Source organism: Coregonus clupeaformis, unplaced genomic scaffold (genome assembly GCF_020615455.1).
Source record: "Coregonus clupeaformis isolate EN_2021a unplaced genomic scaffold, ASM2061545v1 scaf1249, whole genome shotgun sequence".
Lineage (NCBI taxonomy): Eukaryota > Metazoa > Chordata > Actinopteri > Salmoniformes > Salmonidae > Coregonus > Coregonus clupeaformis.
Genome location: NW_025534703.1, coordinates 109,929 through 131,144, shown reverse-complemented (window position 1 = coordinate 131,144; position 21,216 = coordinate 109,929). Strand labels below are relative to the sequence as shown.

At 40.8% G+C, this 21,216-nt stretch overlaps 1 protein-coding gene and 1 long non-coding RNA gene across 2 annotated transcripts in view; both read left to right on the top strand.

Moving 5' to 3' along the window:
• Positions 1-21,216, top strand: part of LOC121554703 (fibronectin-like) — a 34,205-nt gene that overhangs the window by 8,282 nt on the left and 4,707 nt on the right. Inside the window, exon 7 of the mRNA XM_045217839.1 lies at positions 16,695-16,964. Coding sequence (XP_045073774.1) covers positions 16,695-16,964 — 270 coding nt within the window. The remainder of the gene's footprint in view (positions 1-16,694; positions 16,965-21,216) is intronic.
• On the top strand, positions 363-2,056 carry LOC123486517. Its single transcript, XR_006659394.1, has 4 exons — positions 363-457; positions 574-716; positions 1,447-1,541; positions 1,740-2,056. It is a non-coding gene; the product is annotated as an uncharacterized LOC123486517 (long non-coding RNA).

The following is a 21,216-nucleotide window of genomic DNA, read 5'->3' as shown; positions in this document are numbered from 1 at the left end:
CGGATCCGGCCAAATAGGTTCTGTAACGCATCAGTCCAAAATGGAGAGGTGCAGGACCCTGTTCCCGCAGGATCTGGCTCAAATAAAGCACTGATGATACAAGTAAAACACATTAACACATTACCAAAGATTTTACTTTAATAATTTGTGACTCAGTACATTTTCAGTGGTGGGAGAGACCCTCTGGAGTTGCTGCAGTGTGTGTTCTACTGGCTGTGATCATAGGCCTGTGGGTTTCCCGTAAGTGTTTTTTTTTTTTTTACTAAAACATTTGTAGTCAATGTTGTGACAGTTACACATTTTGATTGACTTTTCCCTTTTACAGATGCCACTGCAGAGCGAGACCAGCTACAGAATATTCTAAATACCAGGACCACAGAGAGAGACCAGCTACAGAATATTCTAAATACCAGGACCACAGAGAGAGACCAGTTAAAAACCAGGCTTAGGTCCTATGGTGAGTGCAGTCTTTTATTTTCTTAATTTACAAGTATCATTTTATTTCATACTTAGAAGAGATGTAATTTATTTGTAGACTTTGAAATGCCTGCTGTTCTATTTCGTTTATTTCAGAGAAACCCTGTCTGAATGAATGGTGGCAGTTTGGCACCAGCTGTTATTATGTCTCCTCCACGAGGGACTCTGCCGGGGACGGTCAGGAGCAGTGCAGAGCAATGGGTGGAGAGTTGGTTGTTATAAACAGCAGAGAAGAACAGGTAATAGAGAATACATTAGTAATGCTATAATACTACTGTTTCTTTATTATAATTATAATTATTAATCATTATCTACATCTCTGATTAGTATTCAATATGTGTAAATAATTGTATCACCAATGTTCATGTCACTGTCAATTTATAGAATATACTTCCTGTCAGCAAAGCAAGTTTGCATGAGATTATATCTATACCTATACTATAGTATAGCACCTGAGGCTGAAACCTTATCTCATAGTTTCACTTCGACATTCGACGTAATCTGGATCAGTCTATTTTTGACGCATTCATTCAATGTGGTTTACAGGGTTAAAACAGAAACAACTCAAAGGGTTATGGTTAGGGGTTAAGGTTAGGGCAATTGGTTGGGGAAGGCTTCAAACAAAAATGATTAAAAACAACGCTCTGTTTCCATCAAGTACTCTCCCTCTTGCCTGAGCATTGTGAACTGCCGTGGCGCAGTCGTCAGTGCAGATTGGTCTGTGAGGTGTGAGCACGCTTCCCCTCCAAGCGTCCTGAGTTTGCACCAGTGCTCTGCAACGTTTTTTTGTTTTTTTGTGAGCGCTGAAGAAGGCATATATCAAAGTACTCAGGACCTTTTCAAACATCCTAAATCCCCTTGTATTTCTATTGACCAGGCTCAGTACATTATACTACTACTACTAAAAGTGTTCCTCTGGTGTGGAGATTAAATAATGGTCATTGTTTTTCTTCCAAAATGATATTATAGATATTTATCCATGGATTTAAGAAGAATATCTGGATTGGTGCATATACAAGTGACACAATCTGGGAGTGGCTTTTCAACACAGAATTTAGACCTACGTAAGTGAACAGGTTCTGGAGGACTTTTTTTCTGTTGTAATAAATTACTTTTTACAGTCTGATAATCTTGTCCTCAGCCAGATGTCTCTCTCACTCTCTGTCGAATGGCAGAAATTGAGCCTGGAGACTAGGTTAACCGTCTGATTCTCTATTTTCTATTGGATGATATTAATCTCTGATTCTCTGTGATGTTTATAGCTATTGGATGGAAGGGGAACCAAGTAGCTTGAATGACGAGCTGGCTTGTATTGAGATCTCAGAGACGGCATCAGACCCATTGAAGAGTTGGAAGGTTGTAAAATGTACTTCAAATTACTGGGTGTGTGAAATACCGTTCACACCGTAGTCTAATTATAATAACTAATGTAAGCCCTTTATCTTATGGAGTTGCACTGGTTTTCCCTTTGTTAGGCCTAACGTGTTTCTATATGTATCTACATTGAAAGATGTATTTGATGTCTTTAAAGAGACCAGGGCTATGGGGAGTTTGTTCACCGTTCATCAGGCCCAGGGGAGTGGAACTGTGGTCTAGTAGGCTCTAACTGTGGTCTAGTAGGCTCTAACTGTGGTCTAGTAGGCTCTAACTGTGGTCTAGTAGGCTCTAACTGTGGTCTAGTAGGCTCTAACTGTGGTTGACTTTTTTTAAACTATATTTACCATTTTTACCATTTAATGTGTGCATATAACAATTGAATAAGATTCTGTTTTCATTTAAGTTTTTACAGTTATCAATCCATTTCAAATGCAGCAGTGTTCTATGTTTCCTTCCATTCTGTTCCATATGTACCATGTGTTCATTCTACTGATTAAATACATCTATATACTGTGATCCAGGTATGTCATTTACTTGTCAGGTATACTGTATTACTAAGTGTTATAATGTACTAATAGTAACTCCAATGTTTTCCTTCTAAATGGTGTCAGTTATTAGTTGACGTAGTACAGTAAAAACACTTTAGTTAATAGATAGAAAACAGTCGTTATCAGTAAAGTTATAGCAGTACCAGAATTGACCACTAGAAGGATTGTGTCATCCATGGACATGTGACCAGAGCCCGTATTCACAAAGCATCCCAGAGTAAGAGTGCTGATCTAGGATCAGTTTTGTCTTTGACCTCTCTCTGGTAATGTTAGTTGTTTATTTTATTTACTTAGCTTACCCAGTACAAAGGAACCGATGGGATAGTCCCAAAAGAGCAAACCCTGCCCAACTAGCAACACAATACTCCTGTTGGATGAAATATTCACATTTAGAACTTCTGTGCAGTATTCTGGAACTTGAACTTAAAACCTAAACATGTGCATCTTCTAAGGCTCCAACCTTAGCTATACCCACTGGATACCATTATGGACCTATAGCGTTCACATAATAATGGAGTCAGATTGATAAATGTAGGTTATTATTAGATTCAACATTAGTTCTACACCTTAACAGTTGTCTTGAACATACTGACGTCTGAGATTTCTGAGTTCCCAGGTGTTTTGAATGCAGCATTAGGGGATCTGTTCTCCACCACCCACAACCTTCCTGGGTACATCATTAGGGGATCTGTTCAGATATGATACTGTATGAGATCAGATCAGATATGATAATTTATTAGATATGATATGATAATTTGTGAGCTCAGATATGATATGGTAATTTATTAGCTCAGATATGATATGGTAATGTATTAGATCAGATTTGAAATGGTAATTTCTGTTTGGTTAAATTTGGAGAAATCTTCTTCAACACAAATGAAATATCCAGTAAAAATGTATATGATGCATACACATATAATTCCCTGTAAGTGCATTTATAACGCCTTAATATCCACTATAAGATATTAGAATTGCTCCTAAGTAAATGTGCAACATACAACAATAAATGTAAATAAATATGGTAACAGGGATCCCTTTTAACAAACATTACACTTTTTGCATCTGTCTCAAATCCCTTATCAGCCAATTAAAATTGTGAATGTAGTTGTACACTGTCAAACACTACATACAGTGCCTTCAGAAAGTATTCACACCAATAGACGTTTTCCACATTTTGTTGTGTCAAAGCCTACATTTAAAATGGATTAAATTCATATTTTGGGTCACTGGCCTACACAAAATACCCCACTATGTCAAAGTCGAATTATGTTTTCAGGAATGTTTAAAAATTAATTAAATGAAAAGCTGAAACATCTTGATTCAATAAGTATTCAACCCCTTTGTTATGTCAAGCCTAAATATGTTCGGGAGTAAGAATGTGCTTAACAAGTCACATAATAATTTGCACGGACTAAATCTGTGTGCAATTATAGTGTTAACATGACTAATAGTGTTTTGTCATCGCTGTACCTCACACATACAATTATCTGTAAGGTCCTTCAGCCGAGCAGTGAATTTAAAACACTGATGTAAGCACATAGAAAAGGGAAGTTTTCCAATTCCTCACAAAGAAGGACACCTATTGGTAGATGGGTAAAAAAAAAAAAGCAGATATTGAATATCCCTTTGAGCATGGTGAAGTTATTAATTACACTTTGGATAGTGTATCAATACACCCAGTCACTACAAAGATACAGGCTTCCTTCCTAACTCAGTTGCCGCATTCAGAGGGGTTGGGTTAAATGCGGAAGACACATTTCAGTTGAATGCATTCAGTTGTACAACTGACTAGGTATCCCTTTCTGTTTGCAATAAGGCACTAAAGTAAAACTGCTAAAAATGTGGCTAAGAAATGAAATGTATGTCCTAAATACAAGGTGTTATGTTTGTGGCAAATCCAACACAACACATAACTGTATACCACTCTTCATATTTTCAAGCATGGTGGTAGATGCATCATGTTATGGGTATCCTTGTCATCGGCAAAGAAGTACAGAGATTTTTAGGATAAAAAGAAATGGAATACAGCTATATCACAGGCAAAATCCTAGAAGAAAACCTGGCTGTCTGCTATCCAACAGACACTAGTTGTCACGATCGCTGACAGATGCGGACCAAGGCGCAGCGTGATAGGCGTACATACTTTATTGTGTACACACCAACAACCAAACAACAAACGAAACATGAAGTCCTAGGTAAACACAAACCTTCCGGAACAAGATCCCACAATGACTAGTGAAAACAGGCTGCCTAAGTATGGTTCCCAATCAGAGACAACGAGCTACAGCTGCCTCTGATTGGGAACCACCCTGGCCAACATAGGTCTAAACGATCTAGAATGAAAACATGGAACAACTAAACATAGGAAAATCCACACCCTGGCTCAACATTTAAGAGTCCGCAGAGCCAGGGCGTGACACTAGTAGACAAATGCCCCTTTCAGCAGGACAATAACCTAAAACCCAAGGTCAAATACACTGTAATTGTTTACCAAGATGCCACTGAATGTTCCCGAGTGGCCTAGTTACAGTTTTGGCTTAAATTGGCTTGAAAATCTATGGCAAGACTCGAAAATGGCTGCCCAGCAATTATCAACAACCAACTTGACAGCACTTGAATACTTCTTTTTTTTTTTTTTACAAATAATGTGCAAATATTGTACAATGCAGGTGTGCAAAGCTCTTGGTGATTTACCCAGAAATACTCACAGTTGTAATCGCTGCCAAAGGTGACTCTAACATGTATTGACTCAGGGGTGTTAATACTTATGTAAATGAGATATTTCTGTGTTTCATTTTCAATACATTTGCAAACATTTCTAAAAACATGTTTTCACTTTGTCATTTGGGGTTTTGTGTGTAGATGGGTGAGAACCCCCCCAATTGAATCCATTTTGAATTCAGGCTGTAATACAACAACACGTGGAATAAGTCAAGGGGTATGAATACTTTCTGCAGTATTATAGCACTGCAATCACTGACCTGTTTGAATATACAGATTATTGCTGCAAAGACTCATTCACATAAACACAATGACACAACTATACAGTATGTGAGAGAAAAGTGTATTGCATCTTTGTCAAAGAACATGTAAAGAATGACTTCTGATTTATTTTTAAAATCTCAGCATTCTTTTATTATAGAAACATGCAACATATCTCGATTCATCTGCTAAACATTACACAAACAAAGATGTACACGATTTATCATTAAGTACTTTTTAAAATAACAATTGTTTATAGGAAAATAAATGAAGACATAAAAAATAAATACAACTCATTGAATGAACATTATTTCTAATTGTGGGGATTGTTCCCAAATAAACTACAATAAGTATGAACACAGAGAGGGAATGGAAAGTAAAAGGATGGAGGGAGAGAGAGAGATGAAAGAGACAGGGAGAAAAGTGTAGAAAATGGTGGGTTGAGAGAAAATTTATTCTGTAATTTAATATCTGTGACCAATCTCTTTATATCATAAACACATTGAATTTAATGAATATTGGGACTCTGTACCGCTTTGAAATCATCCATGAGCTCCTTCACTCTTATCATGTCTTCTTTCTGACAACATTTAGGACCATCAGATCCACAAAGTCCTCTGCTTCCACCTAGAGGAACAAAGGAGAGATTACAACTGTCACAGGGATGACTAAAAGCTAATAAGAACACTGGATGTTTTCTGGTCTATGTTCGTTTATATGTATGTTAACACCATTTAACCAAGAGTTGAAGACATTTCAACTTGATCAAATATTTTAATGGAGAAAAAATATTTAAAATAGAGTTTGCCGCGTATGCCAATGCCAAGATTGATCAGATCTGTTGTTTTTTCCAGATGTTTTTAATTGATTTGACACTATCAATGTTTGATACCACAAAGCTAAATCCTCTGTCTCTTAGAAAACGTAGACCTGTTGTATTTTTACGGGGGTGGGGGTGTTCAGCTGCAGGGTGTGGTACGACCGTGAGATGGCGGAAGCAGAAGTGTCGTTTGAAGCTGAAAGCATGTCGAGGACAGTTAGCGAGAAAGATGAGTGGACAACAGTGAAGTCCAAGAATGGAACAAAAATTGTTAAAATTGTTGTGGGAAATGAGTCTGATGAATAGTTCCTTGTTGGAGTATGTTTTTTTGATAAAGATGTTTATTTGGGAAACCCTTTTGAAGTCATGAGGATGGTGAAGAAGGCTTTGGGAAAAGTGGATGCAGTCAAAGTAACCCGGAGTGGTATGGTGTTGATATCATAGTAACCAGGAGTGGTATGGTGTTGATATCATAGTAACCAGGAGTGGTATGGTGTTGATATCATAGTAACCCGGAGTGGTATGGTGTTGATATCATAGTAACCAGGAGTGGTATGGTGTTGATATCATAGTAACCAGGAGTGGTATGGTGTTGATATCATAGTAACCAGGAGTGGTATGGTGTTGATATCATAGTAACCAGGAGTGGTATGGTGTTGATATCATAGTAACCAGGAGTGGTATGGTGTTGATATCGTGTGTATCTAAACAGCAAAAGGAGTGTGCATTGTGGCTCGAGAAATTATTGACACATGAGGTGAAAAGCTTTGATTTTCGGAGCAGGGCACTGGTAAAATGGGCTATTTCTGGCGTCCCGTTGGACATTGATAATCAATATCTTAGGCTAAAAAAATCCAGGAGTAGTTAATGCACGTCGCTTGGCCCGTATGAAGAATGGGAAAAATGAGCAAAGTGTATCTGTATTATTGATGTTTGAGTATTTACCACCCTATGTAAAGTTGTGATGTATAAGATTCGCCGTAAGAGCGTTCGTGCAAAACCCTATGCAATGCAAGAAGTGTATAAAGTGTGGCCATGTTTCAAGTGTTTACAGATGGAAGGAACATGTTATTGAAGAGTCTGAATGTAAAATGTTGCAACTGTGGTGGGGATCATATTTCCGAATTCCCTGAGTGCCCTGTTAGGGTGAAAGAGGTTGAGCTATCAAGCAAATCTCCTATGTGGAGGCGGTGAAGAACGTTGAAGGGGAAAGAGGCCACAGTTCTGAAGAAGATATGGCGGTGGATCCACCACAACCAGTTGCACATGTTATACATCAACCAAGTGATCTGGATACACTTATTGTGAAGAAGGTGCATTTTGTAGTATTTATAGCCACAGTTATTAATTGTACTGCACAAGTGTCCAAGAAGCTGGACAGCATTATATCTGCATCCGATACGTTTTTGGGCCTTCAAGACTTAACAGCAGAAGCACTGCAATTATCCTTATTATCTACCTGTACAGTAGGTGGCGGAATGCAGATAAAATTGTTGCGAATGCCATTATACCAAAGAAGAAGAGGAAAGTCAATTCGACAACTATTTTATGTGGCTTCACCCGAAGCTTCTCTACAGCAGGATAAATGGTAGGTTCATATTTGTATTAAATAAGTCAGGTGTAAGATTCTTTAGGAGTCAATTCTTATTTATCCCAACGAAACGTGAACATAATAATGCCCGATTTTTAACTTCTCTTTCTAATAAATGGCAGGTAAAAATATCAAATACCCAACTAGGCCCTCTACGGCGGAGTGCGCACAAGGAAGTCTACGAAAGGTGTTGTCTTTTACACAGCGATCTGACGCTGACATGTAATCTATTAAGCTGATATATTGATATATTTATCCTAAAATAATACATGCTGATGTCGAAAGAAACAATAGGCAATCGTGCGTATACAGTGTATTTCTTTCAAACGTTGATAGGTGGTCGTTGAGTGCCTGGTAGGCCTAAATGACTTGCGGTACATTTTTACTGTGTCCGTGTCCGAATACCCATACTTGCGTTTAATTAGTAGGCATTTTAGGTATGCGAAAATAGCGCGTTTTTTTATATTATGTGAAATTTCGAAAATAATGTAACTTTTCAAAATTTGAGTGCTTTAAATGCTAGGATTTTATACTCATTTTGGCTTTGGTAGAATTCGCTCCACACTTAAGATAATCGTATTTACAGACTCAGGTGTTTGACAGATGGTTATCAGCTGAGGGGATGCATTGTACTTAGTGCATTAATTTTTTACTAAACAGTACGTTCTAAATAGTACGTATTACGATTAGTACACTATGTAGTTTTAGTAAGTAGTGGACAAAGCACATTTCAGACATGGCCTATGACTTCCAGTCGCAGCTGCACCCAGTCAACCCAGACAAAATGGATGTGTAAAAACGCGACCACATTCGGTTTCAGTTGGAACCATAGAGCTAGATAGAGGACTCACCCTTGTATCTATTCTATTTAGCATCTCTGACATCATGGGCAGCGCCGATGAGGCTATCTCTCTATTTAAAGGAGTACATTTTCTTCTTCAGCCAGTGATGTTGGAAGTCCCACCCAGTTGACTACATTAATATGATGGCATCCCTCAATGGCGCTGCCCATTCTATCGTGACATTTCGGCCGCTAGAGGCCTCTATCATTCTCTATGGTTGGGGCGTTTGGGCTAGAAGGGATACCATTTGTCAGAAATGAACAGGTTTGACTTTTCGTAGCAGGTTGGTTAGGATAAATGATGCAGAAAGTTAGGATAATTAAGGTTAAGGTTAGGAAAAGGATTACGGTTAACTTAAATGCAAAAGGAAATCAACTTTTGACGTCAATTAGACATAAACTGTAACCCGTCTAGCCATGACCAGGTTAGGTCGAATTGGTGTCCAGCCTGCATCATTTCTACAATGCGGTGCGTTTTCTGTCTCCAGGAAATATCACTTCTTATTTAGTTTAAGATGTGGATTCCAAAAGGCTTTAAATATAAAGTCCTGCGTCATTAAAAACACCAAAATATGGATCTTGAAAGGAAATTGTATGTATTTTGAACACTTTTCTTCAGTGGATGTTAGTGTTTTTGCCATGTCCCCGGGTGTTATTCATCACCTTCCACAATAAATATAAGCCATAAAATATTGAATCTTTCTTCAATATTTTATTGTCCAAGTTAAATTCTCTCATCAATAATGTTTTGTATTAATTATTATTGTATTCAAGATGTTCTGTTTGTCCCTAATATCACTTTCCACCCTGTTAGTTTGTTGTAAATCTCCATTTAAGAAAACAACCCTTTCCTACAGTGACACCACATTCAGGAATTGTCATCATTTCTTTGGTGGGAAAACAATGGTCTAAAGCAGGGGTGTCAAACTCATTTTAGCTCAGGGGCCACATGGAGGAAAATCTATTCCCAAGTGGGCCGGACCGGAAAAATCATGGTATTATATATAACTTAAAAACAACAACTTCAGATTGTTTTCTTTGTTTTTAATACGATCAACATACAACATAAAGCTGGAGCCTGAGGACAGTGTGTCCAAAATAGTACAAGCACAACATCACTATTAATCATAATACACGTCAAATTTATTAGAAAATTCTAAAGAAAAAGAACACACAAACACACAATGCCTCAGTGATTAACAGAACTGTTTCACAGATCACAGAACTATATCAGAGTGTCATTTCTCAGGCAGAAATGTAGATAAAAATAATGAAATCCTGTTCCCCAAACAAGTGCAAGAACCACAGAGTCAAGAATAGGTTAAATATACAAATAAAATAAAAACAATTAAAAACAATAGCACATCAACATAAAAACATAAAAACATAAATCTGAAAGCGTTGCTCAAACTCCCGTAACAGTCCCGTTATTTTATCTTTGAACCGCTTCATGTCTGCCACATGTTGGGTCGCGCACACATTTTTCAGACAGGGGAAGTGAGCTGCATCACCACCGGCAAGTTTCGTCTCCCACAATGACAGCTTCAACTTCAAAGAACGTATGCTGTCATAATACTGCGTGACAACTTTGTTGCGCCCTTGCAGCTGTTTGTTCAAGTTATTCAGGTGCTCTGTAACATCCACCATAAATGCAAGGTCCGGCATCCATTCTGCAGAATGAAATTCTAACACTGGTTTGCCCTTTTCTTCCATGAACTGTTCAATTTCTTCTCGTAAATCAAAGAAACGCCTCAGCACAGCACCTCGGCTTAACCATCTTACCTCAGTGTGGTATGGCAGGCCATATATGTGGTCTTTCTCTCTGAGAAGGCTGTCAAACTGACGGTGATTCAGGCTTCTGGATCGGATGAAATTAACAGTTTGGATGACCACCTTCATGACGTTATCCATCTTTAATGACTTGCAACACAAAGCCTCCTGGTGCAAAATACAGTGAAAAGTCAAAAAATCACGTCCTCCATTTGCAGATTGCACTTTCTCTCTGAACTTTGTCACAACGCCTGCTTTTTTCCACGATCATTGAGGGCGCACCATCTGTAGCCAGGCTGACAGCGCGGGACCAGTCCACTCCGACCCTGTCCAGCGCGCCCGACGAGTGCGGTAAAAATATCAGCTGCTGTCGTTGTATCTGTCATCGGCACCAACTCCACGAACTCCTCGGTGACGGTCAATGTGTCATCAACTCCGCGGATGAAAAAATTGCCAGTTGTGCAACATCTGTAATGTCCGTGCTTTCATCAATTGCAACCGAAAACGCAATAAATGACTTTACTTTTTGCTTCAACTGGCTGTCCAAATCCACTGAAAGATCGGAAATCCTGTCTGCAACTGTGTTTCTTGTCAGGCTGATATTTGCAAAAGCCTGCCGCTTTTCAGGGCACACAATCTCCGCTGCCTTCATCATGCATGTTTTTACAAATTCACCCTCACTAAATGGTTTTGAAGCCACTGCTATTTCATTAGCAATGAGGTAGCTAGCTTTCACTGCAGCGTCACTGATGTCTCGGCTGTGAGTAAACACAGACTGCTGTTTCTTCAGACCCGCCAACAGTTCATTCACCTCTCATCTCCGCTGTCCTTGAAAATTGTCATATTTGTCGGCATGAAGACTCACATAGTGGCGACGAAGGTTATATTCTTTCAGCACTGCAACATGCTCTGAACACACCAAACATACAGCTTTCCCATTCAATTCCGTGAAGAGATAGGATGACCATTTTTCTTGGAACACTCTGCACTCTGCGTCCACTTTACTCTTTTTTGACAGAGACATATTGGGGCAATGAGGGTGCCAAAGCACATAATGTTAAAAGTAGAAGCCGTAATAAATATCGCGGGCAAAACAAAGTAGCTCATTGGCTGCACGTGCTTGACCTACTTGCTCTGCCCTGGTATAAACAGTTTGCTTGCTTAACACAATTGCTATTGCGCCATCCAGTGGACGCAATTGGAACAGCAGTTTATTTTATTGAAAAATTGCAGCGCATTTTTATACTTTACACATTTTTTTTCTTGATTTTTTTTTTTTGATTTAAAAAAAAAAATCATCTCGCGGGCCGGATTAAACCCGTTTGCGGGCCTGATCCGGCCCTCGGCCGTACGTTTGACACCCCTGGTCTAAAGCTACATGAAAATTAACCACATTTCAAAATGTTAAAATATGTTTGATAGAGAAGTTAAAATCATGTTCATGTGTCCAGCATTATGCTAGCTCAAACTTGCTCACTCACAAAACTATGGCTAATTTAGCCAACAAATGTCCACCCTGTTAGTTTCCACCCTGTTAGGATTAAGCACCTAACAAGTTGGAAAATGCACCAAAAAGTGCCTGAGGTTGACAAATATATTTTTATGAAAGTCAGACATGTCCTTTTTCTGATAGAAAACTACACTAAATTATTATTTATATCAAGTGGGCTAAACTTGCATATTTATTTCAACTTTGGCTACCATTACAAGGTAGCCTAGGTTACCGTCAGGTAGCCTAGGTTACCGTTACAAGGTAGCCTAGGTTCCGTACAAGGTAGCCTAGGTTACCGTACAAGGTAGCCTAGTTACGTTACAAGGTAGCCTAGGTTACCTACAAGGTAGCCTAGTTACCGTTACAAGGTAGCCTTACGTTACAAGACAGGTAGCTACTGGGTTTCATTACTCAGGGTTGTACAATACAGTTCTGAGGACGCTGAAAAGTTAGATCAGGTACAGTATCAGCAGAATTATTATTGCAATGTGTGACGGCACCGTCAGTATTTTATCCGAACATGTCATTTTCTTTTAATGCAATGAAACCTGCAATTGTGCTTGTGGCAAAACATTCAGGAGAACTTCAGTGCCTGTATAAGTCGGAACGCTGTGAAGGAATATAGAGGTATCTGCCTAAATAAAGTATCTTAATAGGGAGTTGAGCCCCACGAGCTGCCAGAACAGCTTCAATGCACCTTGACATATATTCTACAACTGTCTGGAACTCTATTGGAGTTCTTCCACAAGAAATTCCATAATTTGGTGTTTTGTTGATTGTAGTCAAACGCTACCTCAGGCTCGGCTCCAGAGTCTCCTATAAGTGTTCCATTGGTTTGAGATCTGGCGACAGACACACACCCTTTAAAGCCCCTGTGCTCCGTTGAGACCCCTCTTTCAAAGTCACTGAGATCTCTTCTAGTCATGGTAGCCAAAATAATGGACACCTGGGCATTTTTATACATGACCCTAAGCATCATGGGATGGTTTAATCACTTAATTAACTCAGGAACCACACCTGTGTGGAAGCACCTGCTTTCTATATACTTTGTTCCATCATTTACTCAAGTGTTTCCTTTATTTTGGCAGTTACCTGTATGTCAAAAGCAGTTGATATATCTTGATTTTAAAATATCTGTTGTACATTTAGCAAAGTAACAATTTCTTTGTTTTTAAGAAATGACTGATTCATATTTTGTTCTCACACTTTAAGAGTTGTGATGGCGACCAGCACACACTGCTGGCCTCAGATGATGGTAGGTATATTTGGAAACACGTAATTAACTGACCCAAACAATTTTATTGAATTTAAATCTCAATTTAAGAGGATACGTTTAGTAAGATATCAAACATATCAATTGTTGTCCCTTAACTGTTGGGATGAATAATACACATTTGTGTTTGTAATTTTATTGTCAATAAAGTCTGTTTCTCTCTCATTATTCCTTCACCAGTGCTGCCCCCTCCTGGGGACATCCAGGTCCTGTTGCTGACATTAGATTCAGTGTCTCTGAGCTGGAGTTCTCCTCAGGGGCTGACAGGACCACAGACATTCAGAGTGACCTGGGGGTGTGACGGTGAAACAAGGTCAACAAGAGTGAAAGGTGGGCATCATCTTGAAATAAGCAGTCTCAAACCTGGTGAAAAGTACCAGTTCAACGTGGCTACAGAGGGAGAAGATGGAAGCCAAAGCAGATGTGTCTCAGCATCCCTATCCACAGGTACAGTAGGCTAACTTGTGTGTTTTATTCAGACTACAACATTCATTCATTCCTAGAGACATTTTTGGATTCTCTGTCAAAAACAGCTCATCCTCTATTCTAAACAAATCTTGATTTTTGTTCCAGTGGTCCCACCCAGAGATTTCAAGATAGACCATTTGGAAGAGACCTCCTTCACTCTCCACTGGTCCAATGCTGAAGGGATGGAGAAAGTCCCACAGCACTTCTTCATATCCAACTGCATCCCAGGAAGAGACCCACTCGCAGCCATTACTGACGACTGCCACAAAACCTTCTCAAACCTGCAACCTGGCACCGAGTACACTGTTAGTGTTTCAACTGTACTGACCAATGGGGAACAGAGTGAACCTGTCTCTACAACAATCTGCACTAGTAAGAGATCTTCCCCCAATTACAGCTCATCATCTCTTTACCAGAAACTACAGTGATTTTGTTCCATTACAAATAGCATTTTTGTTTTGTTGTTAGTGTTCTGTTGTGTTTTTCCCCATATCAAAAGCCCTGGATTTATTGTACTTTTCCACCCATAAGGCTATAAACATTTTATTAAATGTTTAAGTGATACCATTTCTTTTAAATGAGGTGAGCTCAAATTTAAGGTACAGTAACAAATGGTTACATGACCTTGCAACATCTTAATATCAGAACCATGGACAGTGTCGTGACTTGACTTTAACATTAATCTGAGAACTGTTATTTATCTAATCAACTAACTATGTTTAATTGTTACCTGATTTAAATTAATAATGCAACAATTAACTCATTAGGATCTGGGGCACCACGAGAGCGGTTCTTTAAAGAGTTACCTTCTTTACCTATCACATCTATAAACAGTCAACGTATTAATCATAACCTTGTATCTTATCATCATTCTGAACCTTGTAACCTCCTTTTCATCTGCAAAAACCAGAGCCTTACTTATGATTCAGTACTACAGAAATGTGTTTAATTATTTATTTAGTAGCTAATTAAATGGGAACACAGGATAAACACACCCACTGTACCGGTTATTGACTGGAAACTTAATACGATGAAAACAGGTCCCTAGTGGAATGACAACAACATTGATGCTTGTTAAAGAAGAGAGGGAGAGAATCCCTTAACATTGCCACATTCGGAAACTACTCTCTTCTACTGTAACCATATACTTTGCACACGAACCGCCGCCCTCTTTGAAATGCCTGGTTCGCCATGTATCTCTCTCGGTGGACAGGGCCGCATTGGAAAGGTAGTTGGGCCTTTTCGCGGCACGCTTTTAAGGCTCTGATTCTCTGAAGGGGTTCCAACAAGTCTTCTGTTTTTCTCCTCTGTAGTTATCCGGTGACTTGTCATGTAGTCCTGAACAGAACTACAGAATTGATTTTCCTTCCATACGCTCTTGAAGTTGCTTCTTTGAAGATAGGCTAGCCAGCCGTATCGATGGTTCCCCAGTGGGGTGATGAGAGTAGCGTAATACGGTGGTTTGAGCAGGGTAGCAGATGGTCCCCTGTGATTTTACCCACGCACAGCTACATATTATTCTGAACAAAAATATAAATGCAACAATTTAAACAATTTTACTGAGTTAAAGTTCTTATAAGGAAATCTGTTAATTGAAATAAATTCATTAGGCCCTAATCTATGGATTTCACTAGACTGGGCAGGGGCGCAGCCATGGAGGGGCCTGAGAGGCCATAGGCCCACCCACTTGGGAGCAAGGCCCAGCCAATCAGAATGAGTTTTTCCCCACAAAGGGCATTATGACAGACAGAAATACTCCTCAGTTTCATCAGCTGTCCGGGTCGCTGGTCTCAGACGATCCCGCTGGTGAAGAAGCCGGATGTGAAGGTCCTGGGCTGGCATGGTTACACACGGTCTGTGGTTGTGAGGCCGGTTGGAAGTACTGCCAAATTCTCTAAAACGATGTTGGAGGCGGCTTATGGTAGAAATATGAACATTCAATTGAATGTTTCTTACTGGCTGTAAAATGGTTGATTGCCATAATTTCTTCGAGTCATTGCTGAATTATTTTATTGTTTAAACATTAAACCTTGTAAACAATTCATGGTAACTTCGTAAACAATTCATTTAAACCAGGCGTTTATTTGAAACAGGCGTTTATAGACTGAAATGTGTTTTATTGTTCGGCTATTAAGAAGAACAGGAGGCTATTTGAGACTCAGCATTTCATAGAAGTTTTATGGTATGTTAATTCACGGTCAATTACCGTGAGACCGGCAGTCTATTGCATGACAATAACCAGCTGACAAAATGTCATGACCTCCACAACCCTAGCTAGAACATCTTAAAATACTACAGCAATCTTAGTGCAACACCGAGCCTAATCAAGAGATTTTGGCCTTTTGGGGAGGCTGAAAGAAGCAACATTCAGCCAATATCTGAGAGGAAGTTATGTATCTCTTTATCAAAAGCTTGAGGACTTTATTTTTTTTACAACTTTTACATTTTTCTGATTTATAAAATGGAGAAATGTTAAGTGGGACACTTGTTAAATAGTTTATTACATTTGAGTGTACAAACATTTTGCCCTCAGAACAGCCTCAATTCATTGGGTCAGACTCTACAAGGTGTCGAAAGCGTTCCACAGGGATGCTGGCCCATGTTGACTCCAATGCTTCCCACAGTTGTGTCAAGTTGGCTGGATGTCCATTGGGTGGTAGACCATTCTTCATACACACGTGAAACTGTTGAGTGTGAAAAAACCAGCACCGTCGCAGTTCTTGACCAAAATGTATGCTCCTGGCACATACCATACTCCGTTCAAAGGCACTTAAATATTTTGTCTTGCCCATTCACCCTCTGAATGGCACATGTATAAAATCCATGTCTCAGTTGTCTCAAGGCTTAAAATCCTTCTTTAACCTGTCTCCTCCCCTTCATCTACACTGATTGAAGTGGATTTAACAAGTGACATCAATAAGGGATCATAGCTTTCATCTGGATTTACCTGGTCAGTCTTTCATGGAAAGTGCAGGTATCCTTAATGTTTTGTAAACTCAGTGTATATCTGGAGTTAAACTGTAGCATTGACAATCATGTATTTATCTTCCCTTAGTACTTCCTGCTCCAGACCAGCTGACTGTTGACTCAGTGGACACCACATCAGCTACTGTTAGCTGGAACCAGCCACCAGGATTGGACCAAACCCAACATCGTTACCAGATCTTCTACCACTGTCAAGGGACACAACCCCACTACACCACCACATCTTCACACAGAATCACTCTCTCTGACCTGCAAGGTGGTAGTCGGTACTTTTTCAATGTCAGCACTGTGCTGGAAAATGGAAGGCAAAGTAAACTGGTGTCAACAACCCTCACCACAGGTAAGGAAGTACCCAACTTAAGTATTATGTCTGGTGTCAAAGTTTATTTTTATCTAGTTATCAAAATGGCTGAACTAATCATAATGTATTTGTAAGCATTGGATGTAAAGGTACATTATCTTTTCTACTTTGACTAATATTCTACTTTTCCTCCTGTTCAAGATGATAGAAATTCTCATCATTTGAGCGTAATTATTTCTCTATAGCCTTTACTTTCTCACTCTGAACGCGAATGGGATGGGTGCGGCTTCTTGACAATGATCGCAAAGGCTCCAATGCACAGCGCCCCTGGAGCAATTAGGATTAAGTGCCTCGCTAAAGGGCACTGCAACATATTTTTCACCTTGTCTGCTCCGGTATTCGAACCAGCAACCTTTCGGTTACAGGCCCAACACTGTAACCTCAAGGCTACCTGTCTCTACCTTACCCCTACCTACAGTGTCCTCCGTTAATATTGAGGCTACCTGCCTCTACCTTACCCCTAACCTACAGTGTCCTCTGTTAATATTGAGGCTACCTGCCTCTACCTTACCCCTACCTACAGTGTCCTCTGTTAATATTGAGGCTACCTGCCTCTACCTTACCCCTATCTACAGTGTCCTCTGTTAATATTGAGGCTACCTGCCTCTACCTTACCCCTATCTACAGTGTCCTCCGTTAATATTGAGGCTACCTGCCTCTACCTTACCCCCTATCTACAGTGTCCTCCGTTAATATTGAGGCTACCTGCCTCTACCTTACCCCTATCTACAGTGTCCTCCGTTAATATTGAGGCTACCTGCCTCTACCTTACCCCTATCTACAGTGTCCTCTGTTAATATGGAGGCTACCTGTCTCTACCTTACCCCTACCTACAGTGTCCTCCGTTAATATTGAGGCTACCTGCCTCTACCTTACCCCTACCTACAGTGTCCTCCGTTAATATTGAGGCTACCTGCCTCTACCTTACCCCTACCTACGTGCCCTCCGTTAATATTGAGTCTACCTGCCTCTACCTTACCCCTACCTACAGTGTCCTCCGTTAATATTGAGTCTACCTGCCTCTACCTTACCCCCTACCTACAGTGTCCTCTGTTAATATTGAGTCTACCTGCCTCTACCTTACCCCTATCTACAGTTTCCTCCGTTAATATTGAGACTACCTGCCTCTACCTTACCCCTACCTACAGTGTCCTCCGTTAATATTTAGGCCCTTCTGCCTTTACCTTTCCCCTATCTACAGTGTCCTCCGTTAATATTGAGGATACCTGCCTCTACCTTACCCCTACCTACAGTGTCCTCCGTTAATATTGAGGATACCTGCCTCTACCTTACCCCCTATCTACAGTGTCCTCTGTTAATATTTTTTTTTCCAAGATGGCGTAGCAGTGCGGTCGCTTTATTTCATCGTCCTGTGTAAATATCCCATTTCTTGTTTTTTTTGTCTATTTTGTATATATCTCTTAATTTTTACTTTTCATTCTTTAACTAAATATACTTTCCTGCAACCCGCCTCACCCAACGTGGAAAGGATTCTATTATTTCTTTATAACTTTCATCAAGAACCGTAAGCTGATACTAGTGTAGCCGCATCTAAATGGCTACCTGTTATTAGTCACCGTTAGCGTCTTCCCCACTGTCCGTGGCCTACACTATCCACCAGCCAGCTCTAGCTCTAGCCTGGACAATTCGTCGGCCAGTCTGCACAGCGTGCTATCGACCCAGCGTGCTATCGACCCAGAGCTTATTGGACTTTCTGCCGGAATCACTGGACCCTAGCGCCGGATCATCACAACCAGCTAGCTAGCTGCAACCTGTTGTGGCTGATTTACCATTGCCCTATAGCAAGCACCAGTTAGCCCTGAGCTAGCCTCAGGCCCATCTCCCTGGCTATCTACCTCTCTGTCAACCGGACGGGACCTCCTAGTGTTAACACTGAGCCCCGCCCGATCCAACACGACTGGTTTGCCGACGAAATAGTCTGATGTGGTTTCATCAGGCTTCCAGTTGCGACGACCACGAAGAGCCATCTGCCACCCCGGCCCGCTAGCACACGCAAACTACAACTGTGCTCCCTGCTAGCTGTGCTGAAGCACCAATTTGAAACTGCTCTCGGACTCACATATTGCTGTTCACTGGACCTTACGATCACTCAGCTGCACAGCTGATGCCTGCTGGACTGTTCCTTTACACGGTACCCTGTCCTGTTTATTCTGTTTAGTCTTAGCCCAAAAGTTATCGCTATTTCCAGTTGTTGTCTTAGCTCTCTCTAATAACACCTGTGACTGCTTTATGCCTCTCTCCCATGTCAATTATGCCTTGCCTATTGCTGTTTGGGTTAGTTCTTATTATACAATTTCACTGTAGAACCCTAGTCCCTCTCAAACTGCCTCATATAGTTCCTTTGTTCCACCCCCTATACACGCCGAGACCGGCTCAATCGGTGCCTCCAATGACGCTATCTCTTTCATTGTTACCCAACGCTTAGGGTTACCTGAACTGTACTCATATCCTTCCATATCCTTTTCTGTACATAATGCCCTGAATCTTTTCTACAACGCCCGGAGAACTGCCCCCTTTATTCTATGTACCCAACGCACTAGAAGACCAGTTCTTAAAGCCTTTAGTCGTATCCTTATTCTAGTCCTCCTCTGTTCCTCTGGTGATGTAGAGGCTAACCCAGGCCCTGCAGCCCCCAGTATCACTCCTACTCCCCAGGAGCTATCATTTGTTGACTTCTGTAACCGTAAAGTCTTGGTTTTCTTCACATAAATATCAGAAGCCTCCTTCCTAAGTTTGAGTTATTCACTGCGTTAGCACACTCCGCCAACCCTGATGTTCTAGCAGTGTCTGAATCCTGGCTTAGGAAGGCCACCAAAAATTCTGAAATTTCCATCCCCAACTATAACATTTTCCGTCTAGATAGAACTGCCAAAGGGGGTGGAGTTGCAATCTATTGAGATAGCCTGCAGAGCTCCATCATACTATCCAGGTCTGTGCCCAAACAGTTTGAGCTTCTACTTCTAAAAATCCACCTTTCCAGAAATAAATCTCTCACTGTTGCCGCTTGCTACAGACCCCCCTCAGCCCCCAGCTGTGCCCTGGACACCATATGTGAATTGATTGCCCCCCATCTATCCTCAGAGTTCGTACTGCTTGGTGACCTAAATTGGGATATGCTTAACACCACGGCCATCCTACAATCCAAACTAGATGCCCTCAATCTCACACAAATTATCAACGAACCTACCAGGTACAACCCTAAATCCGTAAACATGGGTACCCTCATAGATATCATCCTGACTAACTTACCCTCTAAATACACCTCCGCTGTCTTCAACCAGGATCTCAGCGATCACTGCCTTATTGCCTGCGTCCGTAACGGGTCCGCGGTCAAACGACCACCCCTCATCACTGTCAAACGCTCCCAAAAACACTTCAGCGAGCAGGCCTTCCTAATTGACCTGGCCCAGGTATCCTGGATGGATATAGATCTCATTCCGTCAGTAGAGGATGCCTGGTTGTTCTTTAAAAGTAATTTCCTCTCAATCTTAAATAGACATGCCCCATTCAAAAAATGCAGAACTAAGAACAGATATAGCCCCTGGTTCTCCTCAGACTTGACTGCCCTTGACCAGCACAAAAACATCCTGTGGCGTACTGCATTAGCATCAAATAGCCCCCGCGATATGCAACTTTTCAGGGAAGTTAGGAACCAATATACACAAGCAGTTAGGAAAGCAAAGGCTAACTTTTTCAAACAGAAATTTGCATCCTGTAGCACTAACTCCAAAAAGTTTTGGGACACTAAAGTCCATGGAAAATAAGAGCACTTCCTCCCAGCTGCCCACTGCACTGAGGCTAGGAAACACTATCACCACCGATAAATCTACAATAATCGAGAATTTCAACAAGCATTTTGCTACGGCTGGCCATGCTTTCCACCTGGCTACCACTACCCCGGCCACCAGCTCTGCACCCTCCGCTGCAACTTGCCCATGCCCCCCGCTTCTCCTTCACACAAATCCAGACAGCTGATGTTCTGAAAGAGCTGCAAAATCTGGACCCCTACAAATCATCTGGGCTAGACAATCTGGACCCTTTCTTTCTAAAACTAGCCGCCGAAATTGTCGCAACCCCTATTACTAGCCTGTTCAACCTCTCTTTCGTAACGTCTGAGATCCCCAGAGATTGAAAGCTGCCGCGGTCATCCCCCTCTTCAAAGGGGGTGACACTCTAGATCCAAACTGTTACATACCCATATCCATCCTGC